The 21153-nt window shown below is 33.6% G+C and overlaps 3 protein-coding genes and 1 non-coding gene across 4 annotated transcripts; 1 reads left to right on the top strand and 3 right to left on the bottom strand.

The window, feature by feature from the left end:
- Nucleotides 1–2567: 2567 nt before the first annotated feature.
- Nucleotides 2568–2778, bottom strand: LOC143552562 (small nucleolar RNA U3). The gene has a single exon (XR_013138679.1). It is a non-coding gene; the product is annotated as a small nucleolar RNA U3 (small nucleolar RNA).
- Nucleotides 2779–5187: 2409 nt separating this feature from the next.
- On the top strand, nt 5188–8242 carry LOC143552552 (putative serine/threonine-protein kinase PBL7). The gene is made up of 6 exons (XM_077042739.1): nt 5188–5466; nt 6028–6281; nt 6389–6774; nt 7054–7186; nt 7482–7571; nt 7857–8242. The coding sequence occupies exons 1-6, from the start codon at nt 5205–5207 to the stop codon at nt 8013–8015; spliced, it is 1284 nt and encodes a 427-aa protein (XP_076898854.1). The 5' UTR covers nt 5188–5204; the 3' UTR covers nt 8016–8242.
- An 89-nt stretch (nt 8243–8331) lies between these two features.
- LOC143552551 (mitochondrial Rho GTPase 1-like) lies at nt 8332–13062 on the bottom strand. The gene is made up of 14 exons (XM_077042738.1): nt 12781–13062; nt 11719–11851; nt 11396–11545; nt 11126–11302; nt 10797–11048; nt 10664–10732; nt 10234–10289; nt 10075–10156; nt 9788–9999; nt 9486–9555; nt 9127–9239; nt 8900–9050; nt 8640–8826; nt 8332–8548 (listed from the first exon to the last, which is right to left on the bottom strand). The coding sequence occupies exons 1-14, from the start codon at nt 12993–12995 to the stop codon at nt 8475–8477; spliced, it is 1941 nt and encodes a 646-aa protein (XP_076898853.1). The 5' UTR covers nt 12996–13062; the 3' UTR covers nt 8332–8474.
- A 3310-nt stretch (nt 13063–16372) lies between these two features.
- LOC143552528 (phenylalanine--tRNA ligase alpha subunit, cytoplasmic-like) lies at nt 16373–20540 on the bottom strand. Its single transcript, XM_077042726.1, has 19 exons — nt 20455–20540; nt 20157–20305; nt 19246–19368; nt 19048–19140; nt 18892–18948; nt 18747–18802; nt 18525–18614; nt 18346–18439; nt 18195–18232; nt 18058–18096; nt 17881–17957; nt 17719–17803; nt 17540–17636; nt 17367–17463; nt 17189–17260; nt 17018–17084; nt 16818–16943; nt 16657–16711; nt 16373–16575 (listed from the first exon to the last, which is right to left on the bottom strand). Exons 2-19 carry the CDS (start codon nt 20301–20303, stop codon nt 16525–16527), a joined length of 1464 nt encoding a protein of 487 aa, XP_076898841.1. The 5' UTR covers nt 20304–20305; nt 20455–20540; the 3' UTR covers nt 16373–16524.
- Between the last annotated feature and the right edge of the window lie 613 nt (nt 20541–21153).

Here is a 21153-nt window from a genome sequence, read left to right as displayed (position 1 = left end):
AGAAAGAAAATAGTTGCATAGAACTCCTTGTTTATCACGCATCTTTCGACATCAAGATAAAAATAATATTTCAAAAATCCTTGTGGTTTATTACTTTTAGTGTGGTCTCATACGGTCAATGGGCTTTTTATTATTTGAGTAAATTACATGAATAAGCTAGCCTTCTGGTTTATTGATCAAAAGTGTAAAAATGTTATTGGTGTAGTCGAGGTGAATGCACAAGTATCACATCATGATATTAACAATGTTAAAATTGTTTAGTGTTGTATAAAGGAATTCAGATTATGGAGCTCATATATATATATATATATATATATATATATATATATTAGTGTGTAGGGTCAAGGGTGCTGAAAAACAAAAGAAACTACACTCACTCCATTGATGCTTGAGCTTGCTGTCTTGGTATCAAGAGACAGGTCAAAGGCTGGTTCAGTTTCACACACGTGACACATGACGCTATGACACACATTTTCATATGTACATGTCAAAACATATGAATATATAATATAGCATCATCCTCAGTCCAAAGCACCAACTCAAACTACTACATGTAATATGAGATCTTCAACTCTGACCTCTCTTCTTCTCTTCATCCTCATCTTATCTCATCAGAATCTTGAAGCCAAAGCCATACAAGACATTGGTTCTTTCAATTCAGTCCATGTGGTTAGATCATCATCATACATACATTATTAATACATATTACATACGTAGATGTGTAATACATTAACATGTGTTTTTATTTATCAGAGTCAGGGAAAGAAGACGAACGGTGAGCAAGACAATGAAAATGGGTCGGAAGTGAGTGGTTTTGAAGACCAGGATTACATCTATACTCAATCCATTCCTTAGATTTAATTAAACGTGTGTATGTATAGTGACGAATTCAGTAAATTTTTGCTAGGGGCGAAAAATAAGTTGGGTTCTAAATGTTTTAGTCACTCATGGTTATGTTCCTCCTTTTCAATATGTTTATTCTACGTGTTTTGACTCATATTATAATTCATTTGGGATACTATATAGTTTTATGTGTTTGTATAGTTCATTTGTAATGTTTATCATTTTCTTATTTCAAGCTTTGTGATGCTTTGGCCGGATTTAGTTCTCTTGTTCTATGGAAAAATTAGTGGAAGTGTCTTTAATTGTAGATTGAATTTGTAACTCAAGAACAAACAAATTGGATAGCTACCAAATAAAATCGGAACACCAATATTTATAACAGCTCTGACTACCTCTATTGTATCTTAAAAGTCATATATCACCACATCAAAAATTGTACCCAACGAGCGAACCAGTTGCAAGTAAATGAGGGCTGCAGTGTAAGGTGAGTACAATACGCACATTAAGTACTTTTAGGCTAAAATACATAGTTATTGTGTGTGTGTTTGTGTGTGTGATTAATGTTAAATGTGCAATGAATAAGTTTTATGTGCGTAGTTAAAACTTTAGTTAATGTGTGCATGGGCTATGATTCGGTAAGCTTGAAAGTTGGAAGGTAATATGAAGAATTTGCATGATTTGTTACATAAGTTATGGGGATGACTTATAATGAGATAAACCAATTATAAATGTGTATGGGTATGTGACTAGGGCTTATGATATGTGATTTAGAGTTGAATCGCAAAGTTAATACCAAAACCCGTCCCAAGCCTGACTTATTATCATCCCTACCCTCTCCTCTTTTCCTTCAAACATGTATTCATGTTTAATAGCATTCACAAACCAAACAAAACCTAAAAGTATGTTAATACTCCCGTCCAGTGACAGTATTCGTGACAATGAAGTTCACTAATGATGATGGAGTTGGGTTGAAAGTCTGGTTTCAATACACGCGAGACACTTCAAAATGTTTAGCATTGAAGTCCTGAGAGTTAATTGAGGCGCGCGGCAATTGATTTATGTATGTAAGACACTTGATATTAGAGAATACAAAAAATCTAATTATACGTCACATTTTTTATCTGGTAATATCATCTTCCCCCCCCCCCCCCCAAAAAAAAAAAAAAAAAAAAAGAGGCATGTTCTCTTCCCTTTTAAACTAATTACATATGATGGAAAGGATCCTAAAATATAAAACATATATATGAAGTAAAAATAGATATACATGATCAAATCAAAGATCAAGTATTCAATTGCAGTTATCTTATAATAAGGACCATCCTAGTCACCACTCATTATCACTAATGAGCTACAGACACCATTGATGAGCTCATATAAAAACTGCAGCTAGATTATTAACATGATAGGATTTTTATATACCGCTTCTAATCAGGACTCAAATGTTACAACTGCCTGAAAACTTGTTTGTTGGATAACCAAATGCAATATCAAACATACTCAGATTCAATAATTATAACCTGACCAGAGGTATTTCTTCATCACAATTAGAATTCAGAAAGCGATGCAATACCAAATCATGAACAAAAACAAAGGTAAAAAAGGGAGAATTTGTATGTCAGACAACCGTGTAACCATACTAGGACTCAATACTTGAGCTAGCAACGATCCTCTACTGAGCCATGGCCAGAGCTTATGAACAAAAACGAAGGTAAAAGGGAAGAATTTGTCTGTCAGACAACCATGTAACCATACTAGGACTCAATACTTGAGCTAGCAACGATCCTCTACTGAGCCATGGCCAGAACCATAAGCTATGTTAATCACGCTCTGGTTACAGAGTCTCGGTTCATCAACCAGACTTAGGTTGAGTCTTCTTAAAAAGAAAGAATACAGAGGTACGAACCTATAGAACAGATCCTGATCAAGTAAGGTCATGCTTTCAAGCCTCTTTGTTCATCTTATAAAGGTATGCTCATTTCCACTTTCTAGCGATGTGGGATGGGACAAACAGAATTCTCCATATGAAAGTTAGCATGTTACAATTATGGGTTTTCAAGAAAAATGACAATTTAAACCACATGCTTTTTCAAGTGTTTCGAAACAAAAAATTGTTGTGCAATGTTATAAAGTAATAAAACTAGTATTTACTAACCTTGATGGCAAACATTTTATATCGGCTGGAATAATGATGGTTTTTGTGAAACTGAAATATAAGCTCATTTTATAGGGCAAAGAAATGACCGATTGACCGTAAATAGATGAAACCCAGTTATGATAGAGATATACTTAGGCATATAATCATATATTGAAAAAATAAAATAAGTACTTGTCTTGTATGAAATGTTTAGGTAAAGAAAGTGTTGGTGTAGGTTTAAGTAGCCAATGTCTATACATTATGAGTTTCAAAACATGGCATGTATTAAATATATTTGATTTAAAGTTTTGATCTGAAGGCATATATGCATACAATATACATATACCTTTTCTTCCACATTTACATGTACCTGAATACCTACATGTATCGTACCCCGATTTAACAATATCCTTTCCGCTAACTAGACCGGTTGTTAATTCATTACATCATATGTGATTCCATTTAATAAGTTGCACTATGATATTGTGGTGGCCATAAAAATTATATGGACCTTAGACTACATCCATTTGCAAAGGAATTCATTGGATCCAAGGAATATAGGGTATTCCCACCGCCACAACTTTTACATCCATAGTCCTGAAAGTCAAAATTATATCAACAATGACAGATTTCATGAGATGTTGGTAACCATTTTAAGATAAAAGTTGTCATAAAATTTAATATAATTCCCACATAACTTACAACCAGGGGTATGCAAATTCAGTTCGGTTTGCTTATCGAGCTTAACCATAATCATAATTGAGCTTCGGTTATGGAAGATTGATTAACCATAGCCATAACTGAATGGTCAGTTAACTTTAGGTCGGTTGATTGTCGGTTATAGGTCGGTTTTAATTAAATTCGGTTAATTGTCCAATTTTTCTTTGTTTCAGTCTAATGCATTAGATACGTGTTATGATGATAACACCATAGATTATATTTTTTCCCATAAAGTTAGTAATAATCAAATAATATGATATGTGAATTTTAAATACTATAATACCAAGGTATGCCATTTGCTTTTGAGAACACATTTGCTAGCAATTTGATAGATCCATTGGATAAAACACATTTTATATTTAGTATGATATTGTGGAACATGAGGACACAACAAATAATTAAATATGTACAGGTTTTAATGTTTAAAGTACATTCATAGCAATATTGGTGGAGTAACCTTACAAGCACGACCAAGACATTACATGATACTGAAACAAAGCAAGAGACAAAATGAAACACACAGATACTTGCAAGGATCATGTGCCTGACAGGTCATGACCTCCCATGTAGGGAATACCAAAATATTTGATGTTTATTTTGAAAGTTTTATAAAGCATAACAAAATTTATATACATGTATATATAAAGACTAGTTAATGTAAATCGTTTTATCTATAAAAGGTGTAGCAAAAATTACCCATGTAATGCTTGAATTTTGAGGGAATAAAAACTAAAGCCAAAACCTTTTATCTACAACAATGATAAATCTTTTTTAACACCATATGGTTGAAAAAATCAAACTAACAAAATTATCAAAATGCGTATTTTTTATATCTAACATTGTTTTTATCTTTCTATAAATAAAACAATTATACATATCACTTAGGAAAAAAGTGGATAAATTGGGTCGTGATGATATTCTAATAGAGTGAATATGATAACTCGTGTTTGAAATTGTGCATGTAGACCCGATGTGTAATTCTCGTTCAACGAGTCATCATAATTTTCGTTTTAAAAGTACACGTGTTTTGTTCTAACAGACTTACATTTCATTTATTATGTCCTAATACGTGATTATGGATTTAGCTCCTTGGCCAAGTTTATGAAAGAGGTTAATCTAGCAAGTCTTTGTTCTTTAAGGTGGAAAGATTTGCATATATTTGACTTACATTGTATGGTCTAGCTAAACATGTTCGTGTTTTTTTCTTTGTTGAATGGTGTTGTATTTCACTTTGGGGATGTACTATTAGGACGCCTTAACTTTGGACATTTAAAGCATAGATGTTTATTATAATTTTTTTATTTTTATTTTTTGAACTTAAAACAATAACTAAAAGATACATACGATTTTAAGATACATAGACGTTTATAACTTAAAAAAAAAACATTATAGTTATATTTTATTCATTAAAAGTTGTACCATATAAATATAAAACATAAATATGGCATTCAACTCCCTTTTATCTCTCTATCCTATCTATCATCTTTGATTTTCGTGACTCGTAATTATGGAAACAAATGCGACGGAGTCACCTCCAACAACACTCACCAACACCCACCAGAAACATTTAGTCCACAACCAGATTCTACCGGAAACAACCATCCTTGTGGTGGCAGCTCTCGTTGTCATCATCATTTTACTCATTGCAATTACTATAATCGTAGCATTGCTCCGTCGCGTAAAGTCTTCCAATCCAAATGGAAACAATAACAGCAACAAAAGTTGCATGTTTGTTGCTCATAGAATCATATCATTCAATGGTGCCTCAGGTAAACTAAACTAATAGAATAGAGCCATTACAAGCTTGCTCGGATGGCCAGGGTTTTCCATAAGGTTTCATAGGGGTCCCGGGTTTGATTCTTGCAAGTGTATGCCTCTTACTGGCGAGAACAACACTTTAAAAGGATTCAAACTCGGTTAACTTTTCTTCAGGCACCTGTCAGTCAGACTAACGTCATTAGAAAAAACTCAACTGATGAAACAGCTACCCAGAGAATTAAAATAATATCACTAAATAGTATCCCTCACTTAATTTCAAATTTTTTAACATTTTTAAAATAATTCCATAAATCAGAACATTTTAAAGATTTTTTTTTTTTTGATGAATTTTAGTGAGACATGAATTTAAGAAACTTGATTACTTGTTACGTGAAGTTAATCCATTAAATAAGGTATACAAATGTTTTTATACAAGAATGATTACGACAAAATAATTATAAATGTAAAATATAATATATAAATTATATACTAATGAAATCATATTCAATTAACTAGCTGAATCTTTATATACAATTATTATGTAATTGGTATTTTTATTTAATTTGTTGTAGGGAGGTTAGATATAAAGAGTGGATGTATTAATGGAGGAAGCCCATGCAACACGCCATCAGCAACATCTAAAGGGGTACAAGTATTCACATATAAAGAGTTGCAATTAGCCACGGACGACTTCAACGAAGCCAACCTTGCAGGCAAGGGTGGTTTCGGGAATGTCTATCGTGGTACGCTGCGTGATGGCACCCTTTCCGCCATTAAAATGCTTCGTAAGGAAGGAAAGCAAGGAGAACGTGCATTTCGGTCCGAGGTATTTACTATACATAATCAATTTTAAATAAAGAATACAGGACAGTATAACAGTATATAATATTAATTTTGTTTTAAGTGTGATAAATAAGACGGTTATATATGCAGGTGGATTTATTAAGTCGTTTGCATTGTCCGTACTTGGTGGATCTTCTTGGATATTGTGCTGATAATCAACACAGGCTGCTTGTATTTGAGTACATGCCAAATGGTACACTTCATGACCATTTGCACCTTCATGACGGTCAATCACAGGTGTTGAATTGGGGAATCCGATTGAGAATCGCGCTGGATTGTGCACGGGCCCTTGAGTTTCTCCATGAGCTGACCGTCCCATCGGTTATACACCGAGATTTTAAATCTAGCAATATTTTGTTGGACGAAAACTTACGTGGAAAAGTGTCGGATTTTGGGTTGGCCAAGATTGGATCGGACAAGCCAAATGGCATGATTTCGACTCGTGTTTTGGGAACTACCGGATATTTGGCACCCGAGTGAGTTATATATCTGTTTACACACGTCTGGTTGAGTTGACTTGAAACACTTTAAGGTGACAAACTAGGCTTAATTGGTTGGTCATTGGTCAAAATGGAATGAAATATAGTAAATCATATATAATTAGTATAACTATATTTTTTGATAATCTAACTTTTGAAATATAGTCATAAGAGGTTTTATACATTACAAATACATTTTAGCCTTGTATTTATTGTTATGATCCAATTACCTCATTTGAAGTAACCAATAATCATATCTTTCTTGCACAATATCAGGTACGCTTCGACTGGAAAACTTACAACCAAGTCAGATGTCTATAGCTACGGTGTAGTTTTGCTAGAGCTTTTAACAGGACGTGTGCCTATTGACACTAACCGCCCACCTGGAGAGCATGTCCTCGTCTCATGGGTAAGTATGCTCATTTGTTTGTGCATGCGGGTGCACCACCAACGTCGTAGTGAAATAATGACAATATTGTGTATGTACACAGGTGGGTCCAACAATCGAAAATAGATGGATCCACCTTTGAACAATAACAAATGTGTAAATCTCTCAAAAAGCAGAAAATCGGGTTATTATTATTATTATTATTATTATTATTATTATTATTATTATTATTATTATTATTATTATTATTATTATTATTATTATTATTATTAGGTTTAGCTAAGCTTGGTTGATCTTGATCCTTCTTAACCCTTAGGCTCTTCCAAGATTAACAAATAGAGCCGCAGTTGAGGAGATGGTTGATCCAAATCTACGTAGTCAGTTTTCGAGAAAGGATCTAATCCAGGTTAGTTTGGTTGGAGATGTGTATAATCATGACTATTAGAGATTACCACACTGGGGGATCAATAATGTTTTGTTTACATATCAAAACGAGTAATTTTTAACATTGATCACATCGGGTCTAAATGCCATCTATATCAATCAACTAACACTTTGGGTGACTATACTTAACTGCCTCCATTAACTAGTTTATGTTTCAACCAAGTTTTCAAATCCTATACAATTGACAACTTGACTGTATATCTGAAACCAGAAATGTAGATGATTAGATTGAGGTTTTTATATGCAGATAGCGGCTATTGCAGCCATGTGTGTGCAAACGGAAGCTGATTATCGACCTTTGATGACGGATGTAGTGCAGTCGCTGATTCCTATAGTGCACAACCTGTCTTCTGGGAGCTCCACTAGTACTTTTAGGTTCAATAAACGAGTCAGTCCAAGATCATAGAGGTTGTATGTATGTTGATTTGTATGGTAACTCATATAGAGCATTAATATATTAGAGTATTTATAGTACCAATATCAACTCATGTTTTGCACACCAACTCTTCTACACAAGAGTACAGTCAAGAACCATGTTAAGTTTGTTATAGAATCGCAAAACGATAAGAGTCGGATTTGTACAAAATCAAATCAGGTGGTCCAGTACTCAATTCTAATAACACCATTGTCAAAAACACACAATTCTAAACCTGGATTACAACAAGCAATGAAAATTTTGAAATTGAAAACAAAGTTGTTACATTTATGTGATGAGAAGGTACCAAATTGATTTAAAATAAAATGACCTCTAAAAGCAAAGACCGTCTCAACGAGTCAGGAACATGTTCTTTACACATACTGTTGATAAGAAATATATCAGAATCCAACAAACGAAAACCGTAAACCAATGATTACGGGGCGGATTTTAAGATGAAGTGTTCTTCTTTGTCGCATACACACGGTATGCAGCTAGTCCAACAATTGCAACTGCAGCGCCCACTGCAAACACACATAAACCAACAAATTCAGTATATCATCATTTTAAGGGTATTTATCTATAAATTCAGCTAAAATAAGTGATGATAAATACCTGAAACAACCATTAGGGAACGGTTAAGAACCCTATGATACTGTTTTCGACTTTTTCCAGCTTCGGTTTCAGGTATGCTCAAATGAGGGTGCTCTGCTGCTCTCACGATTCTTCTAAATACATTATTAAAGTCTCCCAATTTTGTGCTTATAGGTATTGGAGCCTCTATCCCCATATCTTGGCTCACCTGCACAAACAAATAATTAGCTCATTAAATAATTTATTAATTTTATATGAAATCACAAAGATGAACTGAATACCCTTGTTGAATCTTGTATTGCAGTTGGATAAGGTTCGAGGTCATCTTTAGCTGCAACGATAAGGCAAGGAACCTCGTATCCAGTAGACTCCCCGTGACTAGCAACTTGAACAAGTAACTCTGTTGCTCTTGTCCATGAAGATGCGTTTGAGCTACAAATTTTAGATAAAAATAAATCAATAAACCTGAAACTACCGTATTTAAAAGATAGTGACAACAGTTAGTTACCTGTCATGGACAAAAACTGCAATGTCACAGGCTGCCAAAGCATCCTTATTAACGAGCAACTTTCCGATAGCATCTTCGGGTATCTCCCTCAAAATCAAAGTTTTCTTTGTTCCCTGACACACCAAGTTAATGAGAAATCAATGAAAGCACAAATTAACACACAAAAAATATTAAAGTGGCCAAATGGATTGAATTTTACTAATATAATGTAGGATAGCAGGTCAAAACAGTTTGTTTAATCATATTTATCCAAAATTATCAAAATTTTACAAAAAGCTAATACAAAATATGATTAAACAAGCATTAAATTAAGTACATAAGAAAAAATGGCTGAAACAAAGTTGGAAAAATGTACTTACATCAGGCTGATCAACAGTATTAACTGCATATCGCTCTTCAGTTGTTGGTGTATAAACCTCAGAAAACTGCCTGATGCCCAACCATAAAAAAAGAATGTCAAGAAATTATTAGCAGACAGATACTAAAAATGTCAAACACCTATTACTTACAAACGGACCAAAAGTCAAAAAGATAGCTTAAAATGAAAAGGGTCAAAGCTCAAAAGTCACCCAAATTGTAATTTCAATGCATAAAACGTCTTGAATCATTTTGTCCGTTTTGACCCGTTTTCTAAAACAAGTATGTAGTTTAGACAAAATACCTTCCAATAAAAGAATGCAACAGTGAAGATTTTCCGGCCTCCTTTGGCCCAAAAACGAAACACTGAAAGACATTTCGGTCGGAGCTTTGCTTCTTGCGGTCAACACGTCTTTTTCGGGTAACTCTTACTGCAGATGAAGGATCACCAGCATACCCGATGTATATGAGGTTCTCAACACTCAGTACTGGATCTAAAAGTGTCATAAAAGCCCACTGCATTCCACCAAAACAATTAACAAATATGAAAAAAAAGATTAGTGTTACGTAAGCAGAAATAAAAATATATACCTCTGACAAAAATCCATCAAGTGATAATCCTCCCAATGCGTTTTTTTCTGCAGCATTTGCATACGGAGCTTCACTCCAAGGACTGTAACGTAACCACAAAATAATAAGCACAACAACAATAATGAAAGAATCATGTTATTTTTTAAGAAACTGCAATACCTTTCTGGTGCAGTAGAAAAAAGGTCCTCAAGCTCATGCGCATTTAGAGCCCCATCCTGGTTATCAAAAATAGATATATTTTCAATCTACTGAAATGATTTAACAAGTTTATTTCATGCATATCCTTTTAAAAGCTAAAAACTTCATATATACCCTTACAAATCTCATAATATCATATTTACCCTTTCAAAAACAAGCAAAACGTACTTACACACTCCATAGTGTAATAAATAATATCAGTTGTACTATTTGATTATTTAGTGAACAGGCTATTATAAATAACTAATTTTCTCTTACTACAGAATGGTTTAAGTACAGTATTTTATATTATAATATTTAGAAGGATAACACAGAATTTTAATTTGTGAGAAGGGTATATAAAAAATTAATTCTAAAATCATATCTGAAACTGAATTCTGATATAACTTACACCATCGCTGTCAAACAAGGTAAAAACTCCTCTCAGAAATTCCACAGCTTCGCTAGTCAGCTCCACACTCTACAAAAGTAGAAAAAAACATTATATCATTTGCCAAAATAAATATAAAACTATAATCATTTACCTGATCAGGAGTTCTTTTAATTGGAGCCAGCAACTGATCATCACCAAGTCTTATATCATTATTGTAACCGTATCTTCGTAAAACAGTCCATGTTGTCTCTAAACGGCCTTTTTCAATAAACAGCGCGTGAAGAAAAAGAAATCCCGTCAATGTTAGACCATTTTCATTGACTCCTTCAGGCAGTTTCTCTTGCACAACTCTTTTCACACCCACGATTTCTGAAGGTTGCAATGGAGCATTAAAGCATTTGACCTGTTTAGAATCACACAATAATATAAATATTTCTTCACTAATCATTTAAAAAAATAAAAAAAATCAGAAATAGAAACCTGAAAGTCATTCAACTCAGCATCACTTAAGGCACCATCTCTATCATGATCGCAGAGAATAAATATCCTCTTTAAAGCCCTCACACATCTAGGTTTCAAAGTTTGTGCCTCTTGGTCAAATAGCGGGGCGGTTGGATGAAGTACGGCTTTTTGAGCATAGTAAAATACCTCAGGGATCTGAAATTATAACAAAAAATACAAGACTCAGAAGTGAACATGACAACAGTAAACTACAAACAAAAGCTCAGAATTTAAAAGATTAAATATTACCTGAATATGTTTGTATGCTGAGCATTCAATACAAGTTTCAATCTCCCTAAACTGTTGCATTATGGGTGACATCACCAGCTCCAAACTAACTGCTTGTTGCTCGTCCCTTAAATCCAACTTACACCCCGCCACTATAACAGGGACCTTTACCTGTACAGGTGTATATATATCATTTTAGTACAAAGCTCAAACACGAAAAATAAAAAGAACTAATTAACAATATTAAATAAAGATTATTTCAAGCAATTGATGAGATGTTAAGAGTAAGGCTTTCACAGAAATCAATAATGTGATAACTATATTAAATAATGGATAAGGAATACCTCTAATCGTCTGAGTTCAGGAAGCCAGAAAGTACTCAACCGGTCAAGCGTAGAAGGCTCATCACACGCATAGGTAAGAACAACTGCATCCGCTCTCTTCAGTTCATCAGCAAGCTTTCCTCTGTTCTCCAAACTGTAATGAAACAACACATTACTCATCATTCAAACTTTACAAATTTCCACACAAAACCAACATAAAAAACATGTCTTTTTACATCCACTATTCCACATAAGTATATTTTAACTTCAAAAGATAAAAGATGGTTGCTTTCAAATTTAAAGTTGGGAGCATATTTTGGATCTTTGACAAGAAACTACTATAACCTCCAAAAAAGTGCCGAGTACTCAATTTGAATATGCATTTTGAAAGTAATTATGACACTATGTGCTAGTAAGTTTCTATTGTTTGATTAACCTGCTTCCATGGTTGTAAAAATCCCAGCTAGGCACTGATTGATCCCTGATTAATCGCTAGTCACTACCCCCACCGACTTGCAGCCGGTTAATCCATATTTGTCCAAAGTCGATCAAAATTGAAAATTTACATATAAAATCCAATCCGGATTAATCCTAGTTCATACCCTGCTGCCCGAATAGCGCCTAGCGAGTTCTACAAAACTGGATGCTTCTGCTCATGAATATCATTTATCTAAGACTCAAAAATCAATTATCTTTACTCAATTCAATACTAGTTACAACAAATACACCATTAATTTCACCTAATTAAGCATTACTTTCTTAAAAAACCAAACATTATCAATCAAACAACACACCATTCAAACTTTACAAATTTCCACATAAAAATCAAGTCTTTTTACATCCACCATTCCAAATAAGTATATGTTAACTTCAAAAGATAAAAAGAAATGGTTGCTTTCAAATTTAAAGTTGAACTACTGGATATCACTTATCTCAAACTCAACAATCAATTATCTATAATCAATTTAATAACACTGGCTGCAACAAATACACCATTAATTACACCTAATAATAAAAAACCAAACTTTATCAATAACCAATAACCTAATACTATTCAATTGAGCAGCATAATAATAATAATACCTAGAAGATGTGTCAATGACAGTAACAGGAACATGTTCCGGGAACATATCTTCGGGCAATCTGGTAGGCGGCAAGACAGGAGGAACATTGGTGGGAAAAGACTCGGCAGCGGCGGTGATAATCAAGCTGGATTTTCCGGTGCCACGGTCACCGGCGACAACGATCCGAACGACGCCGGTGCTGGAGCTAGAAGATTTGGCAGCACCTCCAGCCATTGATTGTTGTGGCTAGTGAATGAAGGATGGATATGATGATTTCTTATTGCACAAGCTGCTGTAAGAAATTATATATTAAGAAAGGGTTTTGTGTTGATGGATAGAAGAATGTTCAAGATTGTCTTGTCTTGTGTTATGCTTATGCTTTGTCATGTCTTGTGTTAGGGTTTATCTTTCAACCATGTTTTTTAATATTTATTTATTTTATTTCTTTCCATGAATAGCATTTACCAAACTCTATGGTTAAATTAATTTAATATGATTTACCTCATTAAAAATAAATAAATAAATGAGGTAGGATCTGTTTTCTTGGATCCAAAATTGTTTAGGTCAATATATGAGAGTTTATTTTCAAGGACATTAGTAACATTAAAGTATGAGTAAGCTTAAACCAGGTAAGATCCATGAGATTCATGAGATGTAGAGATGAGTAGTAATTTCGGCACCGGTATCGAAATTGATATTAAAGTTTTGAGTTTCGGTATTTGTACAGAGAATTTGTGGTTTTAAGTATTGATACATGTACGGTACCGATCTCATCCCTAGTGAGACACGTGAGACCTGTCATGGATCAGACTTGGTTATTTACAACATGGTCGGTTCTTGGATTTTAAGAATACCATTAAATGGGTCCAAGTCGAGTCTCGCGGATCTGGCCATTCACTCTTTACATAAACCGGGTAAGAACCACGAGACTAGAGACCTGATTATTTACAATCGGGTCTAACCATTTGCACACCCCTAGATTATAGAATGGTGAAAATTAAGTGTTTTTTGTTAAATAGTTTTTATAAATTTTATTTACCGGAAGGATGATGTCTCTTTTAGGTTTTATATGGACGTATATTCGTATAGCACTTGAAACAACCCTTAACGTGCAATCTGATAACTTTTAAATCAAGTTGTAACTTATGAACTACATGGATTTTTTTCTTCATGAATATGAACTTACTGTCACATTAGAATGTGTTGAGACCATACTGACTAAGATACACGGTCAACGAATTACACGGATGTTACGCATGTTTTACACAACAAAAAAGAGTAAGAATAAAAACAAACCATGTGTTACGGAGTGTTACCCATGTTTTACACAAATATGCAGTCTGTTACTTACCTTTTCAATTTTTACATTTTTATTAGTATTTTTATAACGATTCCAAAAGATGTGTTAATGGTTTTGTAATTGTATCCCCAAAATAGAACAAAAACATGGTGCCCAGTTGTCGTTTATGACTCCAAGCCTGTTTTAGGAAGTATCTTTAACAACTTCCAAACAAATTGTTAGATTATACAATAAGTATACTAGTGACGGATTCATAAATGTTTTTCAGGTGGTGCACTATTTTAGATGCTTAAGTTTCATGGAATCGGATATAAATATTTTGGGTCGGTTCGATGGTTTAGGTCGGTTCATTTATAAAAATACAATAAAATAATAAAAAAGACACCGTCATTTGAAATTAAAAAAAAAACACATAATATAAATACAACGGTCTTTACGAATTAAAAAAAATTAGTTGTTCCCGAAGAGTCTTTCATCTTTTGAAATCGTTACAGAATACAAATACAATTGTCCGGCCGGATGCCCGGACTACCACAGGAAGAAGGTGTGGCGCATGCGTAATCATGGTAGAGAGGGGAGAGAGGCAGAGAGCGGCGTGTAATTGTATCCTTGTTTAAAACTTTTGGTTTATGAAACCCTAAAAAGTAACGTAGGAAAAAAAATAAAAAAAATTAATGAAACAAATTTGAACTCTAAAAGGATGCATTGAAATTTTTTTTAAAAAAAGTAGTGTGAAACGTCTGACCTTCAACCTTCAATTAACCAACTCAAAGACTTATCCACCATACCAACAACTTGTATTCTAATTATGATTGTTCCTTCTAATTTATAAAGTGACACTCTATTATTTTCTTTATACCAATACACTATTATTTTGAAACTCAGGTGGTTCATGGGAACTACCCATTTTGTAGTTTGATGACTTGGATCCGCCTGTATGCATATGTAATCGGTTTCTCTGTTCTCAACGCCCAAACAAAGATATGGAAAGATGTTGTTACACACAAACATCTCCGTTTTAACAAACCTGGTAAACCACAAGTAAACGAAAATTCGACACTATGTGTGAAAGTTCAATGTACGTTCGTCAAAGTATTTTTACTGTTTGTGACTACAAAGCGCACTTGAGTGTTAAAGGTTGTAAGGTTACATCAAAGTTGTTGGTGCTAGGGTGGGAAAAATCACAATCATTCCCTTGACAAACTTTATAATCGTGATTTCACCAAGATTTGAAGAATGGATTTTTTTAAGTAGTAAGTTTATTAGAAATGTTGGTTTCTAAATCCTTAACAAGGGATTAAATGGATTTAAGGTGTCCAGTCATCTGAGATAGCAGGACTGAGTTTATTTCTCACATTCCATTCCATATAAGCGACGACGTGTACATCTGTAGTGACTCGATTTTTCACCATCTTAATTTGTTGGATCCAAGCTTATTCCCTTACTTTGTTCCGCCACACGACAACGTAAGATGAACCTTGCCATATGAGATAGCCGGATTGAATTCTATACTTTCATCTATTGCAAACTCACAGGTGTCCTCCTTTGAAGATGCAAAGATAATTTGAAAGTCATGCGGTGTAAGTTGATGGTAATGTATTTACAATTTTCATGCAGAGCATGTCATTGGAGTTTATCCTTTGTGTTTCATTTACAAGTTTTCCATCTTTCTAAGTTACTACCTCACATTCATTCCCATCTAATTTTTCAAAAACCTTTTAACACACTGCTTTATTCTCACTTATAAATGTATCACTTAAACAATGCTCTGTACTTTGATGATCTTTTATATTTAAACTGGATGAACATGTTTAAAAATGTTGAATGTCATGCTCACTGGCTTGATATTAAAAGAGGTGATAAAAATTTTGCTCTTATTTAAATAACCATGGCATACATGATCAAGTTCTTCACTTGTACGTACGGTTGGCCAGTTTTAGTGCAATAATAGATTTTAATTACCGCTTTCTTAGTCATGGATTAATCACGGTTCTGGTGAGAAAGATGGCGTTCTAAAAACCCGCACCCAAGGAAATTGATATCCATTTGCACACAACACATAAAAAAATATCTAGGAATCTTTTTTTAAAGATTTATATTGTGTTGATAATCTGATTTTTTTAAAGTTAGTGCGCACATACGACATACCTTGTACCACACATGCCCCTATGTTATTCTTGCCAATAGGATTCACGAATGCATAACAAGAATATCTCAACCCTTGGATTACTTTAATCTAAAAATCTTCAACAAAACAGCCGACTATGATTGAAAGGACGGAAACGTCTACTTCTACTTTATTATTAAGTGATCAAAACAGAATTCAAATTGTAATTAGAGGAATCTAGACTATGAATCCAGTACTGTCTTCAACAACTTATTTGGTCATGTATTCTATGCCAACAAAAATCAAGAGTCCACAAGAACATATATTAACCAAAACATTCATCCCGATCTTAAGTGTTATAGACCAATACGACATATCGGGTTCTTCTTAATGAGGCCGAGGTCCACCTGCAAAAATAACAATGTTTAAAACTTTGTGAAGTGTGTTTGCATGATTTAAAATGGATTAATGCAATCGCGTATATATACCTTGTGACCAAAGAGATCTCTGATGTTATTGTAGCCATAAAGTATCATAGTTGGCCTGGTGTATACCAAACGGATATATAAAAAATCTCAGATTATTATAGTAATAATAAAGTGTTTGTGATATTATTAAACCATAAAAAATATTGTCTTGTTGCACGTACCGTTCAAGGGAAAGACCCCAGGCAATAACGGAAACATCCTCGGGCAGTCCCATAGGAAGTAACATTTCAGGTCTAAACATGCCAGAATTTCCTACCTCAACCCATTTCTTTAAGCCTTCGTGATAACTGCCACGTCAGATTTAAACATTACATTTATTGTATACATATTACGGTTGCTAATTAGAATAATGAAATTGTACCCGAATATTTCCATGCTCGGCTCGGTGTACGGATTGTAAGCGGGTTTGAAACGCAAATTGGACATTCCTGGAACAAAATATGGCATTAGACAAATATACTTGTAGCTTTTATTCATATTACTTGTAGCAAAATTACAGCGTTGTCCTTAACAAAAGAAGGTTAATACTTACCCAAACGAGAAAAAAAATCATGCAGCACGCCTTGTAAGTCCCCGAGACTTAATCCACGGTCACAAATTAACCCTGAACCCATAAATAGAATAAAAAATAAATGTTTTTGCCTGTATTAACAAAAAATTATATTTTTTTTCATTAGTAGCAGATATATAAAAAACCAAAACAAAGATACCCTCTATTTGATGAAATTCAGCCAGGTGGGTCCGATCAACAGCCTCATTTCTGAAAACCCGGTCGATACTATAGTACTTTTTGGCTTCAAAAGGTTTCTGCAAAGTTTAACAGATTAGCATTTGATTTGATTAACATTATAAAGACGCATGAAAGGTTAATGGATAATAAAACCTTTGCAAGCACATATAGCATCCTTGAAGAAACTGCAGTTGTATGAGTTCTTAATAAGTTTTTATTTGCTTCCTCTCTTTTCCAATCATATCCATACCTACAAAACAAATGTTGTATAATTGTTACAAAAGATGTACAAAGTGAAAGTATAATATTAAAACATTCTTATGACGGCATACCCTCTTGACCCGTGACCTCCAGACTCATGAATCTGCTTCACCCTCTCAACATAATCTTCCGGAAGCATCCTTGTGGTAGAAGGTTCTACATATGATATTGTTACCATGTTACCCATTATTGTAAATTTATAAACAACACAAAAGGCTAAAGTTTGGGTCTACCTCTTAAAAAGAACGTGTCGTGTGAATCACGGGCAGGGTGTTGTTGTGGTTGGAAAAGTGCATCGAAATTCCAAAAGCTGTATTAAAAATATACAAATTTTTTAGCCAAGAAAAACATATTAGTTGCAAATATAACAATAACTATTAAAAAATATATATATATATAATAATAGTCACCTGCTTTCAACATAATTATTTGTAGGCATCTCCTCAAATCTACAATCGAACAAACAGGTATACATTATACAAGCTATCGTCCATTAAACATTTAAACCAATGCCATACGAAATGTTTTAGTTGACAATTTGACATACCCCATTTGAAGAAAAATCATCTGCATTTGTCGCCTAACCTGAAATAACGTAATAGCATCATCTATGCAATCTTTTTGAAAGACAACATATCTTAATCATAGTGTTAAATACATATCATATTATTAGCATTAGGGTTTAATTGTGTTCTTGCCTTAAGTAAGGGATGGAGATAACCGCCTTCAGTGGGGAAACCTTTTGCAGAAAAATTATACCCTTTAAACTTCAATTCCTTCCACTCGCCACTTGATAATCAAAACAAAAAAAAAAATGCAGGTACAAGTTTTCAAGCATAATGATAAGAGCATCCAGTAATATTAGGCATAATAACTTTGCAGATTTTCTCGGGTTAAATCAGTTGCAGGCTTCTTTCTTGTCGGGGCATATTTGGGACCCTTTTTAACAGAGTAGCCCGTCCATACTCTGTAAAAAGAATATAAGCATAAAATCATGAACAAAAAACATATAAAATAAAAATCATGAACAATTGTACAAAACTTATCTTCATTGTATAACCAAAAGCATAAAAAAAAAGATATCAAGAAGAAACATTACTGAGAAGAAATAAGTTTTCTTCGCTTCAAAGCATTAATATCCTCTTGGTTGAGAGCCTGAAATAATTTCACAGTTGTCAAGCATATGAAAGTATAATAATGAGTCAAAAATCAAAATAAAGTGAAGAGCTTGATAAATGCATCACCTCTCCATTATTTATCTTTACAAGCAAATCTTTCACATTGTCATTAACATGTGGAACCTACATCAAATCATAAATAAGGAAAGATTTGTTTGAATGATATTGATAAAAAAACAAATAACAAATAACTTCAAATGTAAAAATTGTACTCCACTTTACCTTTCTAGAGACTTGTGACTTCCCCATCTCCACCCATTTACTTTTTATCGCTTGTTGGCAACCTATTTTAAAAACCGAGTCTCCCAACTTTTTCTGCATTTGAAAGATCTCATGAAATTAAATTAAGAAGTAAAGTGATGAAAATAAACTGAGTTTCAATAATCCATCTTGTGTTTATAAGATTGGATTTTTATCTACCTGCAGTGCTTCCCGTGTGATACCCTCTGGTGGGACCGCCATGAATAGTTGGAATTCTGGTGATCCATTAGCAGCATAAGTTTTGCCTTCATCAGTTAGTTGCCATCTCTCCTTTTTAATATCCTATATGCAAAACACAAAACAAAAATTGAAACGCTTGCAAGTGTTTCCATATAGAAAACTACAAACATCTCTACAATCTAAACCTATCAAATATTTTAGTACTACTGGGCCAAAAAGAAAATGTCACATGTTTTTACGATATTTTCATCTAACAATAGTATTATCGACAACAATCTTGTATTTACATAATCATTTCAGTTAGTCAGTTATATCATTTTTCTCCCATATTAATCAAAATACTTGATATTTATCATCATATTAATTTCTCATTATTATATGTTACACCACATCTTACTGCAATCTAGTTTTTCCATGTGCTTAATTTGTGGAAAGAAACCTACGCACATCTTAGCTATAGAAATGAACTGGAAAGAAACCTATGCAAATCTAGGCTACAATGTAAATTTTTTATGTTAAATATGCATTCAGGTTATACAACACATTCAGAAACATTAGACAAAGCTTGTTTTATTCCTGCATCTTCTTTTTTGGAAAATAGTAAATTGTTATATTAGAGTAGAATACCATTAATTTATAGTACCCATTATTACTTAATACTTATGCTTCAAAGACCAAAGCATAGCAATGGCTGGCTGGTATAAGTTAATTATAAAGCAATTTATTCACTTATCCAATAGCAAATTCTATTGTCAAAATGCTCCAGAAAGAATACGCATTAATAAAGCAAGCTTCTATAATGTCATCAAATGTAGCATAAACAATTCATTTCTATAGCTAAATATATGTATAAACTTAATAATAATAACAATGAGAATGGTGTTAATAACCTGAGCAACAACAAATTCAAAGCCGTTGAGGCTCTTAATGACATTGAATATCTCATCGTGACCGAAACCTTTCTCCGTGGCGAACACGCCTGAGTCTTTTATCTCATCATTCTTCTCCAGGAACCCTAACACTGCTTCCTCCGCCATGACTGTAAATTAAAAACAACTACAAGTAGATTAGTAAGTATCCTAGCTAGGGTTAAAACGAGTTTTAAGTTTGAATGTATGAATACAATATGAAATTAAATTAGCTAAGTTTCAATTTAGTTCTATTGATGAGCTTACTAGACTAGCTGACCTGATTGAACGGCGGCGGAAGTTGATCGGCGGCAATTAATGTAGGCGAAAGGGTATTTTGGTGAAAAGGTTCAAGATCGATGGAATGTTAAAACAAAAATATTTATTTTTGAACAAATTTAATATTTGTATCAAACTAGTAAGATTCTTGACGCGCTACAGTCGTACTCGTATAACTTACTAAATCGTGCATTGCGTCTACGAGTCGAGGTGAATTCGATCGATGTTGAGTTAGGAAACCAGTAATAAACCCGAGGTGCGGTTACGAATGATGACACTTCGGTTGGCATCTGGGTACGGCGTCAAAAATAAAGCAAACCACCAATTCGTCTACACAAAAATACAACAACGTAACATTTTTAAAATATAAAAACAATGTGGTGAACAAGAAAAACATGCGCGTTGGAATTGCAACCTGATACGAATTCATTGATTATAGAATCGAGGGACATAAAAAAGTGATAAAAAAAACATGTGCGTTGCGTTGCAAACGCGAATTCAGTTGGAATCGATGTTGAAGTATTAAATCGTACATAGAAGAAAACCATGTGTTGTGGTGGTGAACCGACACGAGTTCGGTTGGTATCAGGTTACGACACCGAAATTAAAACAATAAGTTAATTAGTCCGCACTCAAAATACAACATATTTACATATAAAAAAACTGTGACCAAAAAATATATGTGCGCTATGGCCGTAAC

Source organism: Bidens hawaiensis, unplaced genomic scaffold (genome assembly GCF_021521415.1).
Source record: "Bidens hawaiensis isolate Kalapana, Puna unplaced genomic scaffold, B.hawaiensis_p1.1 tig00016943_1, whole genome shotgun sequence".
Lineage (NCBI taxonomy): Eukaryota > Viridiplantae > Streptophyta > Magnoliopsida > Asterales > Asteraceae > Bidens > Bidens hawaiensis.
Note: the sequence above shows the minus strand (reverse complement) of the source record. Positions and strands in the feature narration are given on the sequence as shown.

Bases quoted from the DNA above. Each gene is read 5' to 3' on its own strand.
- LOC143552552 (XM_077042739.1), top strand. From the start codon at position 5,205: ATGGAAACAAATGCGACGGAGTCACCTCCAACAACACTCACCAACACC. The intron at 6,282-6,388 runs GTATTTACTATA...TTATATATGCAG, and splicing joins AACGTGCATTTCGGTCCGAG to GTGGATTTATTAAGTCGTTT. The intron at 7,572-7,856 runs GTTAGTTTGGTT...TTTTATATGCAG, and splicing joins CGAGAAAGGATCTAATCCAG to ATAGCGGCTATTGCAGCCAT.
- LOC143552551 (XM_077042738.1), bottom strand. From the start codon at position 12,995: ATGGCTGGAGGTGCTGCCAAATCTTCTAGCTCCAGCACCGGCGTCGTT. The intron at 11,049-11,125 runs GTTTCTATTTCT...GATTCTAAACAG, and splicing joins CTGAGTTGAATGACTTTCAG to GTCAAATGCTTTAATGCTCC. The intron at 10,733-10,796 runs GTAAATGATTAT...CTACTTTTGTAG, and splicing joins TTAAAAGAACTCCTGATCAG to AGTGTGGAGCTGACTAGCGA.
- LOC143552528 (XM_077042726.1), bottom strand. From the start codon at position 20,303: ATGGCGGAGGAAGCAGTGTTAGGGTTCCTGGAGAAGAATGATGAGATA. The intron at 17,637-17,718 runs GTATGCCGTCAT...TTTGTTTTGTAG, and splicing joins GGAGGTCACGGGTCAAGAGG to GTATGGATATGATTGGAAAA. The intron at 16,944-17,017 runs GTACAATTTCAT...CTGACGTGGCAG, and splicing joins CCGAGCATGGAAATATTCGG to TTATCACGAAGGCTTAAAGA.